Here is a 27,811-nt window from a genome sequence, read left to right on the forward strand (position 1 = left end):
CGTAGTCCGAATCCCGGCTCCTCCGTGTTACATGTCGAAGTGTCCTTGGATAAGACACTGAACCCCTAATGCCCCCAATAAGCAGGTTAGTGCCTTACATGGCTGCACGGCCGCTATTGGGAAATGTGAAGCACACCTGTAAAGCGCAAGTCTTGACTTGAAAAGTGCTATAAAAATGCAGATCATTTCACATAATGTCACACGTTTTTTTCCCAAGTTGTCACAATCTTGATGATTTTTATTTTTCGGTAATTTTACTAAAACTATCAGCTAGTGTTAGTTGCTTTAACTGCAAAAGTGAGTGGCAGCTCTTATGAATTTGCATTTTTCTATATTGAATTTGTGTCAAAAGTACTTCATTCTCTAATTTTCTTACATTTCACACCCCTTTAGTAACAGGACAGAGTAAGAACTAAACTTTGATTATTAGTCCTTTGGAAGGAATTTTGCCAGATACGTTTAAAATATAATATAATTCACTGTGCATTTACCACGACCAGTCTTAGGACGTTTCATGGATTGTTATTTTACGAATTAGCTGTTTTCTAAATAATCATCTATGACAACAGTGCCTGAATCTGTACTACAAGTTTTCAATTATTCATTTTTTATTTTGTTGAACATAATAACACACAAGTGTTTCCATATTCTTTGTGATGGTAGAAAAATAAATTACTTTTTACGAACTGTTTTGGAATTTTTTTTTCTTAACTTCTGGTGCTATTACATAGAACTAATGTGTTTTCCAATTTTGAATCTGTGCAAAGTCAGTGAGGATTACCCTATGTATTAATGTGATGGAAATGGTAGGGTGAACTGTCATTCACACAAAACATCCGCAATCCCACACTCTTGGAAATGTCTATCTAGCAGAGCGAATGTTCTTGTACTGGCAGAGCAGTAGGTGCTTGAATGTCTTTTTGAAAGTGACATTGCACAAAGCATAACAGGCGGGGTTGATTGTGCTATTGATGTAGCACAGCCAGTAGCCCAGTGTCCACACTGTGTTGGGGACGCAGCTCGAACAAAAGGTGTTGATCAGCACCATTACGTTGTATGGTGTCCACGTGGCCACAAAGGCCACCAGGATGGCCATGATGGTGCGCGTCACCTTCTTTTCCCGCGATGGGGCCGCTTTCTTCTTCTTGATGGGTGGCTGCTTGGTCATCTTCACAATTTTGCGGGCCACGTGGTTCTGTCGCTCGGAAGCAGGCACAATTTCCACCGTAGCATTGGATGGCGTGTAGCAGTCACCTTTAGGTGAATTTGCCTTGATCTTGATACAGGTCAGCTTGGAGACCCCGGCCTTGGTGCGCAGGCGGGGTAGCGGTCTGCCAGAGCCAAGTTCTGGGGCAGAATTGGCAGCTGAAGTTGGAATCTCCTCATCCTTCATGTTAGATGCGGCCGCGCTGCCAGAACTAGAGTCATTGGAGCTCTCCTTCTCCTCGCCGGCAGCGCAGATCTCTCTCGCGGTGTCCTCGGCCTCTGTTTCGCCATCGGCAGTGGTAGAGGAAGGGGCTTTGCCATTCTGCATTCTACCGTCGTGCTGGCTGCCGCCGTCCTCTGTGTCACGACTGTGGGAGGCTGCCGTGTTTTCGGCCGGTAGGTTGTTGTTGTTAGGTTTGCTCTTGCGCTTGGCAGGCGACAAAGGCTCTGCGTTACCTCCTGATGGCTTGCGATTCTCCTTTTTGACTCGGCTCTTGCTCGCCCTGGAAATCTGCCAGTAGAGCTGAATCATGATGATTACAGGCAAGTAAAAGGCAGCGATGGCGGTGCCAAAAGTGACGGCTGCGTTTGAGAAGAACTGAATGTAGCACTCTTTTTCCGGCACTGTCCGCCCACCCACGATGAACTGCCAAAAGAGAATGGCCGGTGCCCAGAGGATAAAGGACAGGACCCAGGCGGCAGCGATCATCATGCCTGCCATTTTGGTGGTTCTTTTGACAGGGTAGCTGAGTGGCTTAGTGACGCAGAAGTACCTGTCGAAGCTTATGATGAGCAAATTCATGACAGACGCGTTGCTGACCACGTAGTCCAAGGCCAGCCACAAATCGCACACCACTGGGCCCAGAGGCCAGTATCCAATGACGATATAGACGGTGTATAAGTTCATTGAACATAGTCCGATAATGAGATCTGCGCACGCAAGGCTGAAGAGGAAGTAGTTGTTGACAGTCTGCAGGTTCCTGTTGACCTTTATGGAGAGCATGACCAGGATGTTTCCAATCACTGTGACCAGACTGAGTGAGCCGGCCACCAGTACAATGAACACCACCTCCACTGTCTTGTAGGCGCCCTCGCGCTCCTCTGTTACATCAGTATCATTGCCCTCAGAGGCATTCCAGTTGCTGAAATTCAGTGCATCCATGGCATCCGCTCCTGCTGCTTGACACCTCCTAGTCACACGGAACCTTTAGATGAACACAAAAGAGAATTTTTGATTAAAAAGAGATTTAAACCCTTTGAAATGAAAAGTGCTGTCATTTTAGCATATTAATATTCTACAAAGCCGACATGGGACCTAAACATTTGTTTGATAACCCTTGAGCTGACAATTGTTGAGACAGTGATTTTCATTTTCATGTTGTATTACTAAATTGTGCTTTCAAAGTACCTTTAGATCTCAAGACAGAAATATGACATTGGTTCGGTAGTAAATAATTGGACCATTTTTGAAAAAAGAAAAAAAGAAACAATATTTAGTTCCAAACTCTACATCTGGACCCTTTTAAATCAAAAGGGAGAGAATATATCACCTCAGCTGTCTACCACTCCAAAAGCAATGTCCTTAAGGCCTATGTAAGACTTGTCAACAAGCGCCACAACGACTGAGACTTTGGGAATACGCTAAAATAATTATGTTCAAAAATTAAACTGCATCCTGTCCTATAATGAGGAATTTAATCTTGTTCATAAGTGAGGTTAGAATGGAGCGACAGATTGACAGCCCGATTCGACTCTGTATCAGTTTGTAGTGGTGAACACAAAGACGTGTAAGGGCAAATATTTTTATTTACTGGTCCGTCTACCTTCCTACCCTCATTTATCTTTAAAACAAAATGTCCAAAATTATTCAAAAAAGGGTTTAAATGGTAACCGTAAAATTTGGATAAAAAGCCACAACTTTTTTTTGCAAATCTTTCAACACTGTGGCTTATGCAATGATGCGGCTAATTCATGCATTTTTTTCTAACAGGCGCCAATAGCGCCCGAACTGTTAAGGTAGAAGTGAGACAAGTGGAATATATGTTTTGAGAAGACACAAATTTAATGTAACTTCGAGCTTTGAACATGAATAAAAGTATTATGAACAGACCCTCATCATGGAAAATGTGTCAATCGAAAGGGGAGGGCTAACTACCATATTTTGGAATAATTTTACGAGTCTGTTTATCTGTAAATGGGAGTAATGTGGGGAAACGAATGGACTATATGAAGCAACGTCCAACAAAGCAGAAATGTTTCAGGTAGGTTTCTATTTGTCTGTTTGCATTATTGTGCGCTGGAGTAAATCTTTTACAAGGTTGAATTCTATGGGATGTAATTGATGTAACAAAGCCATTTTACATACAAAAAAGTTGAAGACGGCCAGGGGACGTAATGGTGAGTTACGCCGGCATAATATTTTTCAGGTTTCTTGTTTCAGACTGATCGTGATGTTTTTCTGACGAATATATTTTGAAATTGTTAGCATATCTTGAATCCCAAGAGTTTAAGCTATGATATGTGGCATGACATACAGACACGTATCAAAAGTCCGTCGGCCCACTGGCGGGCCGTCAGAACGTTAACGGGTTAAGGTACTGTATATTTTAAAAACTGTTTCCTAAGAAATATCTAATGTTTCAATGTGGGCACATGCGTCCTACAGTCAGTTGGGGCCCATGTATGTTCAAAACGTTTTTTTCCTTTAAAAATTTACTGGGTGCGGCTTATAATCAGTTGCACTCTATAGTCCAAATTTTAAGGTAATCGTCTAGAAGTTGTGTAAGAAGCTTTGTCATCCTAGTCGGACTCAAAGTCAAAAGTAAAAAAAAGGCATTCTTTGCACCAATAATAGTCGGATTAAGCTTTATCAGAAAGTTTTCTGACGCCTTTTCTGTTCTTGGGTAAGTCCAACAAGGAGGAATCCTTAGGGATGACCTTGGACAGACTTTCTTTTTATGGGTATTTTGAGGATTCCATAATGGAGTGGCTCAATGTATGCAGAGAGCTGGGATGAGTTTTGTGACAAACTTGATTATGTATTGGCTACCTTTTGTTTGTTTGGTGGTTATAATTTGCAGGTAATTCACAAACTAATATGTCTGCTTGTAACGAAAGAGGAAAACTTCCTTTGTCTATTCAGGAATCATTAGTGTTTTGTTTTTGTGTCAATACACCACCCAGATAACCTGTTGCTTAAATTAACTGCCTTCAGGGGTTGTATTTTCAAAACATACTAAATGTTTGCACACCCTGTAAAAAAACACTGGTCCTAATTAGTACAATAGATGACGTAAATGTTTGTGCTACATTGAGTGCACAGTGGTGAGCATTCACTTATCTGCAGTGCCAGAAATCCCCAATGGTGGCATTGGGGCATGGAGCTAAGCTGGCATAATCTCCATAAAATGTTTAACACCGCCAATGTACGCCAGCAAAGCGCGACAATACAAACGGGACACACTTGTTTCCCGCCTGGTGGATTAGAGTCACAGCGTTGATGGACACAGTGCAATCCCCAATGTGGCCACTCTTTGTCCTCCACCTAAGAATCGATGCACCAGACAACACGTACTCTTTCACAGGAGTCCAAACAAATCCCTCTGGCATCGCCTTGGACACTCCTTCCCCTTTCTTTGACACGCTGCACCATCTCACCTTGGGGTGGCCAAAAGGAAAGTTTTTTTTTACCCTCCCTCTCCAGCATGCTGAGTGAACGGTCGCCAGGGGAGATTCGTCGGCGATTTATCTCAGCCAAGCCATCAATCATTGAGCTCCCCTGCCGCGCATCTGCCCCAACCTCATCAGAACGCCGACGCCAGTGATCGCACACTTTGACTGATGAACATAATGCAAGTGCCAGCTTCCTTTCAGATCGACATACCTCATGCCGGTGCCTAAATGGCTTCTTTTGTCTCAGGAATTATCCTGAAGGACGCCTCCATGTGAATGAATGAGCTTTCTGTATTGTTTCCTGTTCCAATCTGCAGTTTGCTCACCGGAGCTGAAAATTGCTTATGCTCTTTTGATAGCACAAAAGGCCAAGCTCGCCCTTTCACAGCCATCTTTAACCGACCCCAACCCAAAAAAACCCTTGCATTTTGTGCTTTACACAGGTGAACAGAGAGCGAGAGCAGTGAATGACAAGGCCTGTATTGCGTTTTTAATTTGAAGCTGCTTGACTGGGTCAGTGCTTATTTTGCATGCGATACAAAACAGGTGGCGAGTGACGTCCGCTTTGGGCGTCTGGCGTGAGTTGTGGCAGCTGTGTGTTTAAAGTGGCCTACTTGGCTGCTTCGGCCACGTACTTGGTTCACGCTTTTACATCTGCAAATCCCAGATAAATCCCAGAGGGCACCTGCGACCCTCTCACCCCCCCATCCCTAGCGTTTGGATTTCCATCATCGGCGGCACTCTCCATCAAGAGCTTGGCTGGCGTTCATTTACCATTTGCAGACGAGCATGACCGGAATGAGAAAGGTGTGATTTCGGCTGCACAGCAGGGATGTTGAGAGGATGGGCTTGGTTGATGCACTCAATATTTCTCTCTCTTTCTACATATCAACCATATGGTAAAGAGAAAAAGAAAAACAGTTGAAAATAATCTATGAAATGAACGCCTTCAATCAATCTTTCCGATCATTATCAAGTTTTGTTGTTTAAAAATACACAATTAACCCCTGAAATGGATGGCTGACAGCATTGAACATTCTCATAAAATCAAATGTCCTTAGACCTACAATATAAATTCAGAAACTCATTGGAAAGTGCTTTTAGCTTGATCAAATAACACAGGTGGTTTGGCATTTCTTGAGGACCACCAGCTCTCCCTCCCTTAACTGCAGTTCCAGGAACACAAATGCAAAGATTCTGATTCAATTTAAACATCTGTGAATGCAACTAAGGCCAAAGTCCGGTCTGGGGCACAGTCACGGCGCGTGATCAAATTTTTACTGGCCTATGTGACAAAATTAATGATATGTGGCCCGCAAGTAATGTTGCCCGCAGTATGAAATGCATTTACACAAAAAAAAGAAATCACTATTTCACCAGATGATAGAAGTATCCCTTTGGCTTATTGCCCTTGGCTTTTAGTGAGAATTTTAGCCCACCCCATTTCCAAAATGCCGACTGTAAATAAAATATAAGGAAACTGAGGGCCAGCGCTTCCAGGTTAACTAAAAGTTCGAGTACTTTTTCCCTGAAATACAAAATAATTGAGTCTGCCCAATTTGCCAAGAGACTGTGGCGGTTTTCAAAGAATATAATATCAGGGGGCACTGCCAGACAAAAAATGCTGGATACAAAAAGCTAACTGGGAAAGAACGCTGTAAAAAGGTAAAGCAACTGAAATCTGTTTTAAGGGCACAGTAGCGCTTTTTCACAAGACCCCATGAGTTAAATGAAAATGCTACAAGCAAACCTTTCACGGAGGGTTCATTTATTAAAGACAGTTCAAAGAATACCAGGATGAATAGTCTGACCTCACATATATAAATCTGGCCCGCTTTTTGAAAAGTTTGGACACCCCTGGTCTAAGCCAATGTACTTAATGAAAGTCGATATCAGTGTTTTTATGATGGGTCAACCAAACACTGGATGTTGTTATAGCAGATTGGTCATATCCCGTTTGCTGTTATGAAACTTAATCCTCCAACAAAAAGGCTTGACTCTGACACTTGACTTTTCCAGCTGGGTCAGGTTCCCGGAAAGAAAACATACAAATATCTCAGTTAAATATCTTAAATAGTTAAATATCAGTTAATATCTTTTTCAAAATACATATTTGTAAAGATTGCCTTCAAGGAGATAAAAGCGCATTCATAATTCACAATGGCTGTTTTACCACACTCTGCAAACCATTGCTGGTCGCAAATCTAATAGTAAGCTGAAAACCTTGTCCCTCTTTCCCCCTTCGAAACTTTTGCCTATTTTTCCCCAATGAGTATAGCAGCACCCCCCCATAAACACACACACACACACACACACACACACACACACACACACACACACACACACACACACACACACACACACACACACACACACACACACACACACACACACACACACACACACACACACACACACACACATCTACAACTTTCCCCTACGCCTGGCTGGCAACCAGCTATGGGTGTCCCCAGCCCACTGCCCAAAGAAAGCTGGGATGTGCTCCAACACCCCGCAACTTTGGTGGGACTAAGACAAATAATGGATGGATGGATCTACAACTATCTACTTATTTTTAGATTAAACCTCCAAAAATGTACTCATACTATGGCCCTATTTCTGTACCAGCTGCAGAACAGTGCTCAAGCCTAAGAAATGTGATTAATCGTGTTTGGCACCATTAGGCTCTTATGTACTTTGTTTCCAAGGCAGAGTCTTTTAAGGTAAGCCATTGTTACATCACGAATCAGCGAAAATATAATTTCAGAAGCTGAAGTTCGCCAAATGAATTTTTTCCAAAAGTGTCAAGTATATCCCCTGTACGGTGGACATAAGTGGAGGATTAAAATCTTGACAGGTGTTGCATTATCCCTTCGCTAATCTCTCGCAAGGGGAGGGAAGCAAAACGAAAGGCGAGATTTAGGAACGTGGTTTAAGTGGGAGCTGTCACAACCCAGCTTGACTTGACGGGCCTCGGTCGAGAATTAACATTCCGTCGGCTTTATTTCTAATAACGCTGTTGCGCTCGTGCGTAGCCTTCTCCTGATTGACGGCAGCACGTCTCAAGTCCTACCAGACACTCTGTCACCGTCTGGTGCCTCTTGCGCAATGGCGAAAGCATACATTGCCTCGCCGGTACCCATCCATGGGCCTGCGCGGCTAAGACGGCAAACTGTAAATAGCGCAAACTGTCCAAGGGCAACGTTTGCTTTTCTTTTTTATCGCTTTGCTGTGAATCACAGGAGGACGTGTGGGGGATGGCTGGCCGAAAGCAGAAACAATGAAGTGGAACAAATCCAACAGGCACCCACTTTATCTCTCCCCACCCGCCGCTGCCACTGCCGCAACTGTGCCTGCCTTTTCTCTGTTGTCGCTATCGGCTGCTATCTTAATGAGCGCCAGCTTTCCATCGAGGGCGAGTGCAAGTCAGCCAGCCGAAGCATTGCACTGCGAGGCATTCGAGGGACACGTGGAGGAGGCCTACTTCCCTATTAGGAATTTTTCGATTGACAGCAGCCTGTCAAAAGAAAAATATTCTGGAGCTTGTTAAACCGTAGAAAAGTGCCATTTTTTTGGCAAGCCAATGCCGGGAAATGTGAATGCATGACTCCCTAAAGTTTCTTGCCACTTTCCTCATTGAGTGTCCAAACAGGACAACTCAAATCATTGCCTGATTTCCATTGTAGAAACTTTGCACCCTACCTTGAGATAGGCACAGAAAATTGGTACCAGCAACGTTTAGAATAGCGCCGTAATAAATTGAATAACGCCATGACATAACACTTTCCATCAAGGTTGGGCAATTGGCTAAATTCTTAGTTGCAGGCCAGTGCCTGCGCCTTTTAGCATAACATTGGCAACAACAGCAAAATCTACCTCCTACCCCACCATTATTATTATAAGTGTTTTTGTTATGGTAATGTGACAAATATTTTTGCTGAGCGTCTTTTAAATTCAGATTGTGTAAATACAAAGTGTCAGTATGTTTACATCATTTTTAATCAAAATGGGCTAATAATGTTAACCTGGCAGAAAGCTTTATTATTTTTACACATTTGTCATATATGTCTTTTAATTCTTGGTAAATACTTTTTCATGGGGTTACTGGAGGTTTGCAACACTTTGTGTCTGCACTTCCTATTCCTATTCTCTCTGCTAAGTGTACCACCGAGCTCACACTGCCAATGAGAGCACTGCTGCACCCTAATGTAGTGGAGGTACAATTCACTTCATTCTAGGACAGTGAGAAATCAAATATGTCCCAATTTCAAATGCCCCCCCCATTGGCGAAGCCTTGCGGTGGTACTCTATTATTCAAGAACAAGCATTAAGCACAAGCATAACCTGTTAAAAATTGACTCAGTCATTTAGTCTTTTAATGTTGGCATAAAAGAATGTTCTTAATATCCTTAAGTGCAATGAAGGTGCAGTTGCTTGTAGATTAGCTTTCAACTTGACTATTTAGCTATATTTCATTTGGCAATGTTCATTTATGAGCTGCGAATAGAGCAAACAATTCTCTTATTTGTGCTGGACCTAGTTGTGAGCTGGGACACGTTTCTTTTGAGTTTGTTTTATTTGCAAATCCCCTACCTCGAATTTCTTTATAATCATAATGACCATACCGCTGAAGGCAACATTGTTTTTGTGCCGTAATAGAAAGCAAAACAACAGCAGCAAGGATTCTTTAAAACGTCCGTCCGGGACATGCTTTATCTGAAACCCCAGAAGTAACACAATAGCCCTGCGCATGTTCTCGGCCAGCTCTATCCATAATGAGCCAGCTCATTGGAATGCATGCAAGCCAGAGAAACGGGTGATTCCCGGAGGCAACGTGAAATCGAGCAAGGGTTCGCCCTAACGCCTTTCTTGGGAAATGATCATAACGGACAGCAATGATAAGACCACGAATTATGTGGACGCATTATGATGGGGTTCCCAGCATAGCAGAGGATCCATTTCCTTTAGTTCACTGGAGCAGAAACAAAGGATGCGAGAAAAAGGTGATGACTGCAGTCCACCAATATGTGCTGTCTGGAACCAGTTAATGTGAACAGTAAAACAATCTGCACAAATACAGTACATGCATTGTATGGTTTAGGCCAGGGGTGTCAAACTAATTTTAACTCGGGGGCCACACGATAGAACATTCTCTCGGGGACCGGACTAGAATATTAGAGAGAAAGAAAAAAAAAGAGAGAAAGAAATAAGAGAAAGAGAGGAAGAGAAAAGCAGAGAGGGTGGGACAAAGAAAGAGAGAAAGGGAGAAAGAGAGAGAGAGAAAAGAGGGAGAGCGAGAGAGAGAGAGAGAGAGAGAGAGAGAGAGGACGTGAAGATCAAAAGAGAAAAAAAAGGAATAGTGAGAGAGGGGGAAAGAGAGAGAAGGAAAGAAATCCAAAGAGAAATCGAAAGAGAGAGAGGGAAGGAGAGACAAGAAAGAGAAAAGGAAAAAAAGGAAGAGAGAGCAGGTAAAAGAGTAAGGTAAAAAGACACGCAGAGAGAGTCAACTAGGAACAAAGAAAGAGAAAAAAGGAGACAGAGAGAGTGAAAGAGAGACAGAGAGTGAGAGAAAAAGGGAGAAGAGAGAGAGAGGGATGGAGAGAGAGAGAGAGAAAGAAAGAGAAAGAAATACAAGTACAGCGTATTTGTGAGAGGCACCTAGCTTTTCAACTTGCAGCTTTTTCTCTTGCGCTTCTCTGAGCGTTGTCTCGCGGGCCGGATTGAATCCCTTAGCTGTTTCGGCCCGCGCGCCGCATGTTTGACGCACCTGGTTTAAGCTATTGAAATCTGTGTTTAGACTGCTTACATTTTATTACACATAATTTATCATGTACGGACAGTCACATTTATTTATTTAGATTTTATGTATTTATTTCTGTTTTTTAATGGAACATTTTTTAAAATTATTTTTTAATGATGTAACCTATTTTAAATGATTTATGTTTTTATTTTCGAAGGAACCATTTCATTTTTGTCCATCAGGTTATTTCTTCATTTAAATGTTTAAATATATTGCAAATAAAAATAATATACAATATATTGTAATTCTATAAGTGGATAAAGAGCTTTTGATCATTTAATATATCACAAAAACAAAGGACAACCCATCATCGTCACAAAGTTTGTTTTTTAACAAAATAAATCAAAGCCACAAGTGATGTATGCGTATTGTGCGATGTGATACTCAATATTATTGCTAGTTTCAAAATAGTTTTCCCCCAGTGATTTAGGATCTACTATCAGTATTTTCATATGCTGCCTCCTGCCAATGCAAAAGTCCAGCCCATCTCTGAGGAACGGAATGACAATATACATAGAAAAACAACAGGGACCAGATGACGAGGGTGCTGTCCCCGAGTCAGATCGGGAGACTACTCCTGCTTCTGGTAACCATGGAAACCAGTGCAATCTCTTTTATCTGGTGGAGCAAACATAGACACGCTCCCTCATATCTTTCAGATTTAATTTTCCATTATGTTTTTACTCAGAGCCTTCACTCTGAAAATGCTGGACTACAGTGATCCCAGGAGCCAGGAAGAAATCTGCAGGTTTGAGAGCGACCTCCATTCGGGTTCCGGTGTTGTGGAATGCTCTGCCCTCTGAGATTCAATCTGCAACCTCAGTGCAAGTGTTTAAATCTAAGATTAAAACACATTTATATTCAATAGCTTATGAATGATGTCGATCCCAGGAAGCTGTCAACTTGACATTCCGTTATTTCTTATATTTCCTGTTGATGATGTCTGTCTTGTCTGTTGATGCCCTTGCAACATTCAGCCTGGCCATCATGAAAGGGGAATTACCACATCTGCGGCACCTTCTCTCAGTTTCTTCATTTTCCTTGCTGATGTTTTGGAGTTTTCCTTGCCCTCAATGTAGGTTTTAGAGTATGGGATGGTGTCATAGTAGTCTGAGACTTCTTGAGATTACAGGCTATACTATTAAACATCACTTGACTTGACTACACCAAAAAACAGCCTGGAGAGGGATGGGCGCTGCCAAGCTGTACTTGCCCAAGACACAGCACATGAAGTGGTGCCCCAACGATCTTTGAGGTAAGAGATTCGTAAACCTTGATGATATATAATCATATATTTTCAGATCCAATAAAGCAAAACAACAAAGAAAGGAACATGGTGTATGGACATGATGTACGCTTGGTTTTTGGGACGCCCAAGTTGTCTATTTGGTTTACTCGACAATTCAACATATTTTTCAAACGCCATTGCTCAACTTTTGCTTCGAAGCATGCGTCCTTGAATAGTTGTCAAGAATAACACCAGAGCCAACTTACACAACCAAAAGAGGCGGTGTCTCTCGGGTCAGTGCAATCTGCCCGGAAAAAGTTTTTGTTATTTGTAGCCTGTGGGTCGCTATTAACAAATGCCTCGTCTCGTTGATATCTGATCAACTTTAATAGGAAACTAAAGCTCTCCATTGAGGTGGAGTGGAAGAAAATTGCTGCAGGTGAAGCGGCATTACCCATCCCTTGCGTCTCTTCTCTGGAGAAGCTATTATCTTTCGATGTATGGAAATGTGCTAATTAAAGGCAAATCAGTGGAGGATTCTTGAGTGAGTTATTACTGCAAGATTCCATTTTCAAATTACATATGCAAGATGGCTCAGCTTCTTCATCTTTTTTCGCCCTTGTATTTTCAAAAGGCACATTTTTCCTTTGGGGTCAAAGAGAAGCCAGAGTTTTGTTGGCATTGACAGAGGTCGGAAGTGACACTGCGATTCTTCTAAGATGGTCCAAAGCACTTGCTGTATCAAAAGAGCTGTTAGAGGTCACCTTTTTCATGAGTCTTTAGGATTCTTAAAATGCTGCAGGAGCTTCATGTTAAGTCTTTCTTCTGTTTTGAATTGGGTGTTCTTTGCATTCACTAGGCCCCACAGAGGTGCTTCTCAGTCGTTACCTTTGATCATGTGATCACAGCTTGTTCGTCTCACATTTTAATGTTTTTTTAAAAAATAATTTCGAATAATCAAATGAAAAGTTAACATTTAAAACTAATTTCTGAATAGCTTTGATGATCTGCAGCCTCTTTGTGTCACAGACCAGGAACGGAGACTGGACCCAACTGCGTTCGTTTAACTCAGTTTTTATTAAGAAGGAGAACAGTACTTGCATCCACGATCCGATGATCGTCTGTCACGGGTGGCAGATAGCAGGAACGCAGAAGTGGCACTTCCGTATCGAGCAAAGGTAGTCGTTGACAGCGAGAACAAACAGGTCGATGGCCGGGGCGGAGGAGCAAAACCATCAACGGGTCCAGAAAAGACGTCAGCAACTGGTATCAGGCAGGAAACGGTGCAGGATAGAGTCAAGAGTCAAAAAAGTTTGCCTGGCGTGTAGCGTAGGTTCACAAACGATCTGACGAGTGTTGTCAGGAAGACGGGGGTTTAAAAAAGAGGAAGCAGCCAATCAGCGTCCGCGGCTGTTGGCGCCAACGGAGCAGACTCAGGTGCCCCGCATCAGTAATCATGACACTTTGTCCTCATTTCAAATTATTTACAAGACCTTCTGAAATGACCACGTAAAAGGTGGTGTCCGTTAGTTCAAATTATTTTATTTGGTGATTCCATCTTGTGGCTGAAATCAACATTGCAGTCTCTAGGTACAGTACGTGTCTTTATTAGACGCGCTCGAATAAACTCTTCTTTTTTAAATTTCTTTATTTTAAGTCTTGGTAGGTATTTGGACTATTGCATATTTGGTAGGTATTTGAAACGGTCCTTTTCTTACTTTGGGAATTTAGGGCCTCTGTGTCATCAAATGGTTTTGTAAAGACATGGAAACCCCTCATTTCAAAGGATTGGGTTACTTTTCTGTTTTACATTGACTGAAACGTTTTAACATTAGTTCATCAATGTTACGTTAGTCTGATAAAAATATTAATTAAAATTGAACGTGAAAAAAGAGTTTTTAAACATGTTGAAAAGAAGGATTTAAATGAAACTAGACAATTCCCGCGGCAATTGTAAGAGTTGTGATTGATCTGGAAGATGTTGATAGAGAACCGGTAGTGTTGAGTTGTTAGCATTATGAGTTAGCATAAAATTTAAACTCAGAGAGATGTATTGTAATTTTTAAGTTGGTTTTGTGGGGGGACTCCGACAGCCACCCCCCCCCCCCCCCCCCACCCCGGTACTGGCAAGTTCATTTGAGATGGGCCCACAACCGTTAGCAACAATGATATGCCTTGTGGAGGTCTAAAACTCACATTTATGGTAATAACATAGTAATAACACTGTTATTACACTTTAGAAACTTTTAAAATACACATGTTCAAATAGAATGGGCTGTTAGATTTGAGTTGGCCGATACGGAATCCATTGAGCCCATTAATTTTGCTGATTTGTTAGCATGTAGCCATTAGCATACATTTTTAGCATGAAGCAGTTAGCATTTAACATTTAGCATCACTTTTAAGTCTGTAGCCATTAGTATAACTCATCAACATGTATCCATTAGCATAGTTTGTAAATATGAAGTTGTTAAAATAAAGCCATCACCAAAATTTTTTAGCATGAAGCAGTTAGCATTTGGCCGTTAGCATCACATTTTAATATGTATCCCTTAGCAAAACTCATCAACATGAGTCCATTAGCATAATTTGTAACTATAAAGTAATTAAAATATTTCCATTACCAAAATTTAGCATGAGGAAGTTAGCATTTAGCCGTTAGCATCACTTTTTAGCATTAACATGAGGCCATTAGCATAATTTGTAAATCTGAAGTCGTTAAAATATTTCCATTTCAGAAATATTTTAGCATTAAGAAGTTAGCATTTAGCCGTTAGCATCACTTTTGAGTATGTCTCATTAGCATAACTCATCAACATGAGGCTATTAGCATAATTTGTAAATATGAAGTCGTAACAACATTGCCATTACCAAATTTTTTTAGCATGAAAAAGTTAGCATTTAGTTGTTAGCATCACTTTTTAGCATGTACCCATTAGCATAGCTCATCAACATGAATCCATTAGCATAATTTGTAAATATCAAGTCGTTAAAATATAGCCATTACCAAAAATTTTTAACATGAAGGCGTTAGCATTTAGCCGATAGCATCACTTTTTAGCATGTATCCGTTAGCATAACTCATCAACATGTACCCATTACCATAAATTGTAAATATGAAGTCGTTAAAATATTTCCATTACCAAAATTTTTTAGCATAGAGAAGTTAGCATTTAGCCGTTAGCATCACTTTTTAGTATGTACCCATTAGCATAACTCATTATTGTCCATTAGCATAATTTGTAAATATGAAGTTGTTTCAATGCAGCCATTCCGAAAATTTTTGGGCATGAAGAAGTTAGCATTGCCTACAGTGTTTACAGCTAGCTTGTGCTAATACTTGGGCTGGCTATGCCAGCCCAACCCATTGCGGACAGTGTTTACAGCTAGCTTGCGCTAATACTTGGGCTGGCACAGCCAGCCCAACTTGTTACCATCAGTTTTTATAGCTAGCATGAGTAAGCATAGCATCAATCTCTCATCGCTAATACTTTGGGCTGGCTATACCAGCCCAACCCATTGCGGACAGTGTTTACAGCTAGCTTGCGCTAATACTTGGGCTGGCACAGCCAGCCCAACTTGTTACCAACAGTTTTTATAGCTAGCATGAGTAAGCATAGCATCAATCTCTCATCGCTAATACTTTAGGCTGGCATAGCCTGCCCAACACTTGCTAGCGGCGCACTTGCTAGCGGCGCACATAGCTGTTAGCATCCTCTCACTAGCATACACTCTTTGGAATTCACCATTTACCTATGGTTAAAGGTAATGTGGGTCGGGCCCCCTCAAGCCACCCTGGACAGTCCCTGGTTCCTATGACTACCCTAGGGAAAAGCCTTGTTTACCATGGCTGCCCATTATATTGAATGGGCCCATGTATTCCGGATGGGAGACTCTCAAAATACATTAGAGAGTCCTGTGCTTACAGCACTTGGCAATGTAGTTGTGCCTTGCTGAAGCAATCACAACTAATCAGGGGAATTTAGTGCCAGAGTGCGAGTTCATTTTTGGAGGTTTATTTCAACAACATAAACACGTTACGACATTATCTTTTTACGGGTGAGGGCAGGTCTGGAATTAATCCATGTTAGGTGGGCTAAACACATCCCAATCTCACAAGTATCTCCACATCACTCCTGGGCCAGCCTTCTACTTTGACCAGCATAGTTTGGGGAGGATCACAATCAGCCCAAGTGCATCCGCCTTAAATCAGGACAGCAGCCTTCAAAACCAGCTGGAGACAAGCAACTGGTGCTGGAAGGTTGACCATTGGAGTGTTTGAAGCCAATCTGTGTTTTTACTGAAAATTTGAACTTTTATATTTTTTCGAATTTCTTTCTTGTTTGATACCTGTTTTCTTCTGCTAAAACCCTTCTTTTTTCTTCTTCGCTCTAAAACTCACTCCACTTCAAGAGACAGACTTCCTTCAAATTCTGCTATTCCACACCTACAAGGTTGCACCTGTCTGATATTATTATTTGGGGGATCACAATTGGAAGTGGGTTATCAGAGTGACCAAATGAGGAGCCTTCAACTGGTCCATGGAACTTTTCGGAAATAATTTATAAGATTGGAGCCTGTACGTGTCAGTTAGGAATTAGCTCCTCACAATAAGTTATGTGTCCTCTGACAAACTCTTCAAGAAGCACAACTCAAGACGGAATTCTTTGACCTTGGTGTCTCTTCTTGGCTCGCTGCGTACTCAATGAGACATTATCCAGACAGTGCACCTTAAAGTGGAGAGGGGCCAAAAAAAGAAGAAAAAGCCTTTCTCCCCGAGGGTGGTCCTCTACCCAGCAGATATATACAGCAGAACATTCTGAAGGGAATACAAAGCCCTTGGGCATGCAAAACAACACAAAGGAGGCTGTTAATGGGAGGGGAGGCAGTCTGTCTAAATATTTATGTTGTATCTCAGCAGGAATCTGTTCAAAACCCTGTCCCCACCCCAGTGTCCAGGTACCCTTGAGACATGAGTGGATGGGGCAAGAAAATAAATGCAGATCTGTAATTATATCTCAGCAGCTGAAGATTGCGATCGCTTTCATTTCCTCTCGCTGGTCTCAGTGTGACATCCCAAGTGTGTCTGCCAAACGGTCCTCGCACCCAAGCTCATTGTAACCAAGTAACTTGGTGGCAAAGTGTTGTTGAAAATGGCATGGACAAAAAGATGGTTGTTACAGTGTACCAATGGAAAGACTTGTACCCAAGTGTCCCTCCCGTTACTGTTAACATAAACGTTAGCGACCAGATGTTACTGTATCGCAACAGAAATCTCGGACGTGACAAATTTGAAACAGCATAGAAACGGATTAGATGTTTGGTTCGGCATGTTTGCATTTGTTATCTGCCACATGGTCAATGATGCTTTGTTTTGTTAAACACCTGTTAGAGAGCAATATTTTTAAGATCACTAATTCACATTGCTTAAATAAAATACATCACTTACATTGTTATTTTTTGATAAGTCTGACAATATTCCGTCAGATGGGTAATTATCTCTCAAGGTCGGAAAAGTAAGGGTGGGAGGATCGATCCAATCGATATCTGAACTCAGAAAGTACTTCTATACTATTGTCCTGTGATTGTTACTTCGATCCTCCACCAATTTTCTCAAAGGGGGGGGGATTTTTTTAAGGGTTATTGTTCTATTTTCTTTATTAATTATCCATTATCCGTTATCGGTCAGTTCATAATACGCTACAAAGCCAAGGAGCCGGGACACTTACTCTCAGCCAAAAGGCCGAGCTAAGGTCCTAGCCCTAAAGCCTTGCTGCGATCATTGCGAATGCACCCTTCCCGGAGGTACTGCAATACCGGGCCGATGCGTGGAGTGGACAGAGCAAGCTCTTATTCCATCTCCGGATAGCAAAAATCAGCAATATATTCAATTACGCACAGCCACGATGAAGGTCCTGACCGTCACAAGCCGACACATCTAGATTCTCATAAGCCCGACACGCGCCGACACATTACGAAAGCACTGCTTCTCAATGTATATGGCAAAGCTCTTCTCTCTCTCACCTAGCACCCTTGGCCAATCTTTAAGTTTATAGCTGCGTGTTTGACTGACAGGCACCTTTTTGCATTAGTCACCAAATGACTCTTTAAAAATATGATAGCTGGGATGGGCTCCAGCACCCCCCGCTACCCCACTAAAGATAATCGGTGCAGATAATGGATGGATGGATGGATGTATTGTTCTACAGAATTTTTTTTTTACATTCAATATTTTTGGGTTGATTATTTTTGCTTTTGTTCCCGAAACAGTTGAAATAGAAATATTTTTATTTATATTTATTGCCGTTAAAGTTTGCAATGTAGTTATTTAAAGGTGGGGTGAGTAGTTTGAGGTGTCCTTAAAAATTTGACAGTTAAATATTTTTTTTATTAAGTATGTGTTATCAATGCCCAACTGAGTTTAAAGAACCCTTATACTTTATTTTCCACTGCATCTTTCTGCATTTATCTTGCTTTGATCAGGCCTGTTTGGGGCAGAACAAACCCCTAAAAAGATGAAATAAGAAGGGTTTATTCGAGTGCGTCAAAGACATGCCATGTACTTACTCAAATCATGTGTTACTCTGTCGCCATCTCCTGGCTTTAAAGTCATGATCGCAACCTTAAGTTTTCAAATGCCGTACCCCACCTTTAATATGAAATGAAACATTTTTTTCTGCCTAAAACCTTTGTGCTGTGTTTTTCGTAATTATAAACTAACTCAACGGGGTGTGAGTTCAATTGCTCATTACCTAGGTATCGGATCCGTATTTATCAATACTACCATGTATATACCTGGATCGGATCAATACCAAAATCCCAGTATCACCCACGCCTACTGACAAGTGCCAGTATCAGATTTCTATGTGACATTTTTGATCACCAAACGCAACAGACGCAATATTATCCTTTTGATCGAGGCGACGCTTGTTATACTGGAAGAACAAACTTCTCTGCTCAAGAAAGCAGATTCCTAAAAATAAAAACTCAAACAAAGGCGCCTTTTGAAATATTACTGTGAAAAAACAGCAGCTGTGTAATTACAACCGACTCATTCGTCCTCCGCGTCACTTTCCTCGTCTTCCTAGTTGACAGCTTTATTCTTCGAGATAGGAATACTACCGGACCGACGATTCTCTACCGTGTCCGGGTAACTAATTAGCATTTTGCCCCCCATCGTGGTGGCGTACAAAATGCCTACGGCTAATTGCGTTATAGCTCAAGGAAGCTTACTGTCGTTTTTGATTTTGCTAATTGGCGAATTTTGCCCTCATCCAGCCAAAATTCATAAAGTGCAACGTTTGACCTAATTCCCCGCCGAGATAGTATTAGTAATAAATTATAAAACTTAGATCCTTTATGGGAAACATGCCCCAGGCTCTCTGCTAATTCTTTTCCACCCACTTCAAAACTTGTCAACAGAGCTTAGTGCGTATTTTCCTTTTCATGGTTTATTGGGAGTCCATAAAACAGACTACAAATTGCTGCTGTTTTCTTAGGTTTTGAACCATATGACTTAAACAGTGATGCGGCCAATCTATTATGAATCACTTGAAGCCATGCTATTTTATTCAATCAGTTGACAGTACCTCTTAGAACTGTGTTTTTCAACTGGTGGGTCGGGATGCAATTTTTTTTTCCTATTCAGTGCCGTTCCAATTGGGTTTTATATCTCATTTGATTGTGATTTTGTACGTTTTATTTCCTTTTTCTGCCTAAAGCAATAGGTCCTAGGCAAGTTAGTGATAAGAGAAATGAAAGTGCATCCAAAAAGGAAATGATTGTGAAATACGAAGATATTGTACAAGTGTCTGCCATTGAAGCACTGCTTAAAAGTTCAATAAATGGTGTAAAATGTTATATTTCTTTTCTGGCTTTACTATAGATCTACAAATAAAAACATATCACAGAATTGCAGTTGAGTAAACGGTCTTTATTGTCGTTATACAAAATACAACAAAATTGGAGGGCTTCTGGTTTCAGCGCAAAAAAGCAAATTAGAGAGCAGCTGGATAGCTACATGCTAGTATCGGGTGTCGAACTATAGCTGAAGGTCATCGGTTTCATGAATAATGGCTCTGGCGTTGGCGATATACAAGCTCGGGAGGGTTGACTTAAGAAATTTCTTAGCATAGCCGTGGCAGTAGGCCGGACCTGCAGCCTCGTTGTTAGCTTCTCTCTCGACGCCGCCTCAGTCGCTCAACGAACTCAGTAATAATCCATGGAGCAGCCGCTGGTGATCACCATGTCTTTGCGCTCTTTTGACACTCCTCAAAGTGCTATTAAATTGATAAAAGTATTATCAATGCTGCTAAAAGCTATCTGGCACCTTGCTTAACAGTTTTGGTGGCCACTTGTGCGCCCGCCCTGCTCTTTGACTGACAGTAATAAACCAGCCTATCACAGTCGAGGACACAGAAAGCCCTCCCTAACCTGTCCCCATTGTAGCTGCTATCTGCTCAGAACACAATGCATGATACGTTGTTACCAATGACAATAAAGACAAATGAATTTAATTTAAAAAAACATGGAGCAGTTCATCAGCGATAACTGAAACGTAAAGTAGCGAGAGGTTTCTGTACTTCTTTTTGCATATACTGAATTATATCAAACTGTTGCTTCATTTTTGTATCCCCCTTGTTTCTTAATACAGAAGTGGGGATGCAATCACGATTGAGCTCGATTCAAGTGGCAGCAGATGCAGCGCTAGCTGGCAATGTATTTTTCTTCCCCGGATCGGGTCAACCTGCAGCAATGTCAAGCGGCGAGCTAAGCTAAACTTTGATCACGCCGTAATCCACCTGCGGCCCGGCCTTGACGTCGCGCACCGTTAGCTCTCCAGACGAAAAATTCACCGTTGGGTCGACAAAAAAAAAACCTTGCCTTGTATGGAGTGAAAAAAAACACTGTTGTAATTTGACAGGAAAAGACTAGGCGTGATTGAAGTGATGGCAAGCAGTGCTTTGGAGGTGGCGAGCTGTGAGGGTGACTGTTTGCAGGCTTCTTATCGTGATTGTAAGTGTGCTCGGTAAACAAGGAAAAAGAGCCGCTGAAATACACTGAGGGAGTTTATTTGGCTACGAGTAGAGACACATAAATGTAACGTCAAGTAATGTGGCGGCAAAGCAGATAGCACATACACACAAACACGGAGTAAGTGATCCATTCACTACTGATGGGAAAAGCCTTTTGTTCATTTACTACCGAAGCACACTCCCTCATGGCTCATTTAAGTAGGGAAGTACGGCAGCCAACAATTCTTTATTCTCACACACTACCTGCGAAATTAAAAGCCTTTTTTTTCCTGAAACACGGGCTGTAAATAAAGACTTACATGATCTAGCCCACTTTCTGTAAAGGTAAATAAAATGTCACTGTCAAATTGAAGAGGTCCCTGAACTACTGTGCGCAGAACCATAGACAATTTTGACGCGCACCTTTTTTTTTTACATAGAGATCTCAAATTTTGGTTGTGTATTTTGGGTTTGTAACGGGATTCAAACCCGAGTCACAGTAGTGAGATGGCCAAATTCTTACCATTGGACTAACATTAATATAGATGACATATGAACAAGCATAGTTTTATCTCATTATCACTCCATCTTTAGTCACAATACCAGTGGCGAATATTAATCCTTTTGTGCATTTCACATGTTCACTGTTCCTTTAAGCCCTATGGTTGTTGTGGCACCGCTTCATGTGATGTGCCTTGGACAAGTACATCCTGGCAGAGGCCATCCCTCTCCTTTTATTGGGTAAGGGTTTGCTCCCAACATGAAAAAAATGGTTTCCATGGGTACCAATAACAGGAGAAGCCTGCTCATCGGACTCAACTACAGTACCTTTATTATGCGCTCACTGTTGTCACTGCTTGAAGTGGTTGGTGGTCCGGAGCTGCAGTACCCAATTTGGCCACTCAAGGGTGTTCAGACTCCAAAAAAAAGCTGTTTTAAAAGCATTTCTTGGGGTTGTCAATGAAATCCCTGTGTTTGAATTTGTATTGTACATTCTAAAAACACTTGTTCTAGACAAGATGAACAAGACTGTTTATTATAGCATTTTAGGGGTTGTCATTTTAAACCAAAATCGAGTTTTTGCGAAATATTCTTCTCCAACAAAACTGAAAACAATACACATTTTTGTGTTTCTTTTCTGCAAAACAACACAGAGCGCTGTGTCAAATCCACCCAAGTGTGGGTTTAGTCCATGGTTTTTATCCAAACTTGAGTGGGTTTTGACCTAAGTGGACAATAGTATAATAATATCCTTTTCATTTTAAACAATGGCTATTTTCCTATTCTTATTTTGTTATCTTTGATTTTTAAATATTTTTTATTTTTATTTTTCACGTGAGTTCATAAAAAATATTTATTTATTTCTGTCTTGTACAAGAGTTTTTCCCCAGTCGTTCAGGATCTCGTGTTTTTATTGTCACTCGCACACTGTTGCCAATAAGATCCAAGATCCGGGCTCATCTCTGAAGAGTGGAATGGCGCTTTAACCAAAAAAGAATATGATCAGCAGATGAAGGTGCTACACTTGAGTCCGATCAGGAGGATTCCCCTGCTACTGATAACCATGGAAACCAGTGCTATCTGTTTCATCTGGGGGGAGAAAACCACTACCCCAAAAAACAGCCTGGAGAGGGATGATCACCGCCAGGCTGTACTTGCCCAAGACACACCGCAGGAATAGGTGCCCCTACGACCCAGTTGTTGAAAGGATCTTTGAACCGTGAGCAGTGATTGTTTGTGGTTCCAAAAATACATTAAAATACTAGCATGTGTAAGACAAGAAGAAGATGAAAACCATCTATATTGTAAGGGTCTTTGTTTGTTTAGTTGTTATTTTGCTTGAGCTCTCCCTTGGATGATTTTCCATTCCCCCTGTGGAGCGCAGCTAAATGAAGTGTCGTGCATGCGCATGTGTGCACACACGGACACAAACACGCACACAAACACACAACAAGGATTCCAGGCCAGAAAATGGGAGTGAAATGATGCCACGATTGATTTTAAAGTCACAGCAAACGGGACGCCATCTTTTGTGGGTCAGTCATTGTGTTGTCATGGAAACGCAAACACACATGATGTAGTTCTATTTTTAGAGAAGAAAGAGGGGTTATATTGGAAATTTGGCTCTTATTTCACAAGCAGACACTCAACACCCACTTTTTAAATATGGCTTTTGATTGATCATTTTTATTTAGTCTTGATTTGTTTAAATTCTAATCTTTTACTGTATCACCCTATTGGGAAATAAGGGAAAGGAATGCAAAGTGTTGCAGAGCCACAAATATATCTGCAATTTATTGTGCGATTTTTAATATTGCATGAGCATTTATCAATACATATTATTTTTAGATCTTGAGTAAATCGTGAAAAATATTTGTTTTGGAGAAAAATCAAAAATCAATAACCATGACAGAAGAACTTTTTACCGTGGTGATTTCTTGCTGTGCGGTTGGCTGTGTCTGTTGGCTGTCCACAAGGTTCTAAGCCCAATTTGGCACTTTATCATATCCCTTTTGAAGTAAACAGAAGACGGCTATAGATATCAGCAATCAATCAGAAGGACTGTCAGCCTTCAAAGTATTCCAGGATTTGCACCAAGCATTTTTACAATGTATGTTTCATATATTTCCAAGCAACTTTATGTTAGGTAGGTACGAGTCACGTCAGAGTCAATGTAGCTACCAAAAAATTAACTAATACTACTGTAACTGAGAGTGTCTGACATCGGTTGTCAATAAACACATTATTGGCCTATTAAAAATGACCATAAATGATAAACAATTTGAGTAGCTTTCGGTTACAGTCGTTTTCTGATTTGATGACACCCTGGATAAAACAAATTAGCATACGCAGTTGAGGTGCCTCTCTGTCAGCACAGCAAAGCGTACCGGTAAAAACTGGTGTATGGGGATACTCCATTTACATTACAGTGGTACAGATCATGTGGACTGAAGTCAGGCAGCCTGGATGATTTGGTTAGATCTCTGAATATTTGAGGGGGAAGAGTGTATGGGTCGGTTAAAAGCCCTGCTAATGCTATACTCAGTTTCTCCAAATATCGGTCTTTGTTCTTTCTGACTTTGTGGCCCATTTCATCCGAAAGCTGCATAATATTCATTTTGAATAGTCAGCATCATTTCTAAGAAGACTTCTTAAATAACATTGCAACAATTTCAAGCATTTAAAACCAATTCACCGAAATTTTAAGCACTATTCAATCTTTGAAAACACAACATTATAACAAAGCACTTTCAATGATTTCAAGAACCCGTACAAACCTTGATCTCGGCCTAATTTTTGTGAATCACCACGAGAAAGACATTTGCTATCCACTCCATGCAGCAGTCCTTCAGTTCCAGCCAAGCACTTCTGAAAGGGTTTATGAAGATCATAAACCTCTTATAAACGGCTGACATTTGAGCAGCAACATGGCTGCGTTCGCACAATGCGGCCTTTCAGATTAGAACGTTACATATGAGGTCGCCGCCCTTATCGGCGCTATAAATGATTCCCGAGAGCATTAGCATCATTAGTGAGGGGGTGGGGGACTTTGTAGTGTTAGGTGGGCTCTTTTTCAGGTGAGTCTATTGATTTGCTTTCAGGCTGCAAACGTGGGAGTGTGCATTTTTCGCGCCTCTTGCGTAACCGACACTGTTTTTTTTGGTGGTTGTTTCGCTTTTAGCAGCGTTAGCTTATGGCAAGAAAAAAAGGATGACAGTTTACCGCTAGCATGGAAAAAGCACCACATATAAGCAAACGTAGGTAATTTCGCCTTTTTTACCGTTTTCAGTGTTTTCTTTAACTTAGCTGATTGACAGTGCTAATCAAGCTTATTTGAACACATTGAAACAAATAAGTTGTTTATTTAATAACCTGCATGTTTGTGGACGAACGGAATACATGTAATGGCGTTACGTTGTTAGGATTCAAAAACATGTAATTGTATCCCGTTACAATTAGGGAAAAAAAGACGTAATCAAACTACAAGTACATTTAGTTGAAATAAGGATTACTTTGCAGGATAACAATTGCACTTAAAACTAAATACACAGAATGCGCTGATAGACGAATTGTGCCTATCTCATAATTTCAACCACTGACACTTGAGTGACAAAAAGCTGACGCTTACACATGACGTGTCTGCACAATGTAGTGATCTTTTGCTCAACTAATACGCTGTGTTGTATGTAAAAGAACTTTCTTTTTGTCTGTATTTTATTTCTCCTTAAATGTAGTCAGGGTTGGTGAGTAAATGAATACATGTAACTGTGTTATCACAATATTTTTTTTTTGTATATAATTCCATTACAGTTACAGAAAAAGGTGTAATCAAATGACAGGTACACTTAGTTGAAATAAAGATTACTTTAAAGGATTATAATTTTGATGAAAACTATATTTCATATACATAATACACCAATAAAAAAAATGTGTCATAATTTCAATCACTGACATGAATGAGGGGCAGCACGGCGACGCAGTAGTTAGCGCGTGTGCAGACATAGTTCTAAGGTCTTGGGAACCTCCTGTGTGGGTTCAAATCCAGCTACCGGACTTCCTGTGCGGAGTTTGTATGTTCTCCCCGTGCTTGCGTGGGTTTTCTCCGGGCACTCCGGTTTCCTCCCACATTCCAAAGACATGCATTTCAGGTGGATCGGCCGGTCCAAATTGTCCCTAGGTGTAAATGAGCGAGCGAGTTGTCTGTCCCTGTGTGCCCTGCAATTGGCTGGCAACCAGTTCGGGGTATCCCCTGTGCACTGCCCGATTATTGCTGGGATGGGCTCCAGCTTCCCCGCGACCCTACTGAGGATAAGCGGTGCAGCTAATGAGATGAGATGAGACATGAATGAGGCCTAGAGAGCTTAAGTTTACACAAACGCAGGAGCATGTTGGCCAGAGTATGTTGCAGGTGAAATAATTTTTCTTTTTGTCTTTATTCTATTCTTCTTTCAATTTAGCACTAATCTTGTTGAATTGGTGTGAGCCTGCAGTTCCGTGAGGCTGCTAACGTGTGTGTGTGTACTGGGCACTATGCACTTAAGTTGCTGGCTTGTGATTCATTTAAGAACATTTAGTAAATTTGATCGATTATCTACTTTTAGTTTTTTTTGCAAGTAATAGTTGCTCACTGTGTTGTTATGTTGCAAGAACAATTAACTTATCCTTGTAAATCTAAATATTGTACTTTTAAGAAGTTTGGCTATCCCACTTCAAACAAGTTGTAAAATGCTGAAAATTTAGAACAATTGGTGTGGTTAAAACAATATTGGGTTCTCAATGTCCTTTTCATGTAAACTAAAACAAAGAATATTTTGTCTTCAATGTGAAAGAGAGCTTTTTATTTTTGCTTAATAAACTATACTACATGGTCCAAATATGAACATTTTTTGTAGTACTAATTCCACTACCTAAACTTGGTTTCCTCCAATTCTTTTTCAATGTTACATTTGGTCAGTTATGTCCAACATATTTAAGTCATTTTATTTAGATTGTTTTTTTCTTTTATTAGCATATTTGGTATTGGAGTATTCCAAAAGTTATCCAAAGTAATCCAGTTTCATTGCTTCAATATTATAGAATCCAGATTACGTTACTGGTTACATTTCTTAACAGGTAACTTGAAACTGTTTCGAATTACATTTTTAAAGTAACCCCTTCAAACCCTGTTTACCAGCAGAGTTGGAAACAATTCTTTATAATTCAATAAGAAGAAGAATAGTATTTGTTTTATAATAATTGTATTGATATTTAAGTGAGAAATTTGCCCGAAGCAGCTCAGTAGCAATACACATTGTACATACCTTTTGACATTAAAAAACGGTGGATTTCATCGCACACTCCATTTTTATAGGCAAAACACAATCCGTCTCCAGAATATTGAAAAATAAAACCAAGAACATGTGCTTGTTTAAAACCGGTAATGGCAAATTTTTATCAAAACAAAAATCTATTGCGATTGATCAATTTATTCACCAACAAAAACTATCTTGCTTAGGGCCCGGTCACACAACCGTTTGCGTCTGTATCGCGGGTAAAATTTTGCGATTTTTTTTTTCCCGTGGTTGCCCGCGATGGAAAATGCGCAAAATTGGCCAACCTGCTGTTCATCGGTGATATGCCTGCAAAACAGACGCCGGCGACTGTTCCGCTTCCTCATCGCGTCACTTCCGCGTCATTTCCGCGTGTGGACCATGGGTATAAAAGCTGCCGAGCCGGTGTTGTGCCGAGCAATGCATCCCCTGGGCACTATAACCACTTTGACCTGGTTTTATCTCACATTTATATCACTTTTCAGGAATGTAATAGCGGACATATAACCAAAACCACTTTGTCTTGCATTTGTTGGGAATGTAATACAACTTAAACCGTTCCGTCTTTGTATTTGTTGTGAATGTAATCGAACGGTAATGTACACCGTATATAAATCACTGTTGAGCAGGTAACATGTTTATTTTGCCCTTTTCTATTCAAATCGCTCGTATTGAAACTGTTATGCACTCTACCATAAAGCTTATTTCAGCGTAATAAGCTTTATGGTAGAGTGCATAACACTTCTCAAAAGTGATTTTTATACGATGTGCATTACCGTTCGATTACATTCACAACAAATACAAAGACAGAATGGTTTAAATTGTATACATTCCTAACAAATGCAAGTCGAAGTGGTTTTGGTTATATCTTCGCCATCACATTCTCTAAAAATGATATAAAAGTGAGATAAAACAAAGTAAAAGTGGTTATAGTAGCGAGGGGATGCAAATCTCGGCAGGGATGCATTTCTCGGCACAACACCGGGCTGTAGAAATCATGACCGCTCAAGACACAGTCCCGTGAAGATCAAGATTTCAAGCTATGGCACCGAAGAAGCCAATATGTTATTATTGTAATAGT

The 27,811-nt window shown here is 40.9% G+C and overlaps 1 protein-coding gene and 1 pseudogene across 1 annotated transcript in view; both read right to left on the reverse strand.

The window, feature by feature from the left end:
- Window positions 1-590: 590 nt before the first annotated feature.
- Window positions 591-27,811, reverse strand: part of chrm2a (cholinergic receptor, muscarinic 2a) — a 103,976-nt gene continuing 76,755 nt past the window's right edge. Inside the window, exon 4 of the mRNA XM_088348546.1 lies at window positions 591-2,411. Coding sequence (XP_088204672.1) covers window positions 863-2,368 — 1,506 coding nt within the window. The 5' untranslated portion in view covers window positions 2,369-2,411 and the 3' untranslated portion in view covers window positions 591-862. The remainder of the gene's footprint in view (window positions 2,412-27,811) is intronic.
- LOC148357248 (U2 spliceosomal RNA) lies at window positions 17,690-17,839 on the reverse strand (annotated as a pseudogene).

Source organism: Urocampus carinirostris, chromosome 11, assembly GCF_059441175.1.
Source record: "Urocampus carinirostris isolate Australia breed hairy pipefish chromosome 11, RoL_Ucar_1.0, whole genome shotgun sequence".
Taxonomy (NCBI): Eukaryota; Metazoa; Chordata; class Actinopteri; order Syngnathiformes; family Syngnathidae; genus Urocampus; species Urocampus carinirostris.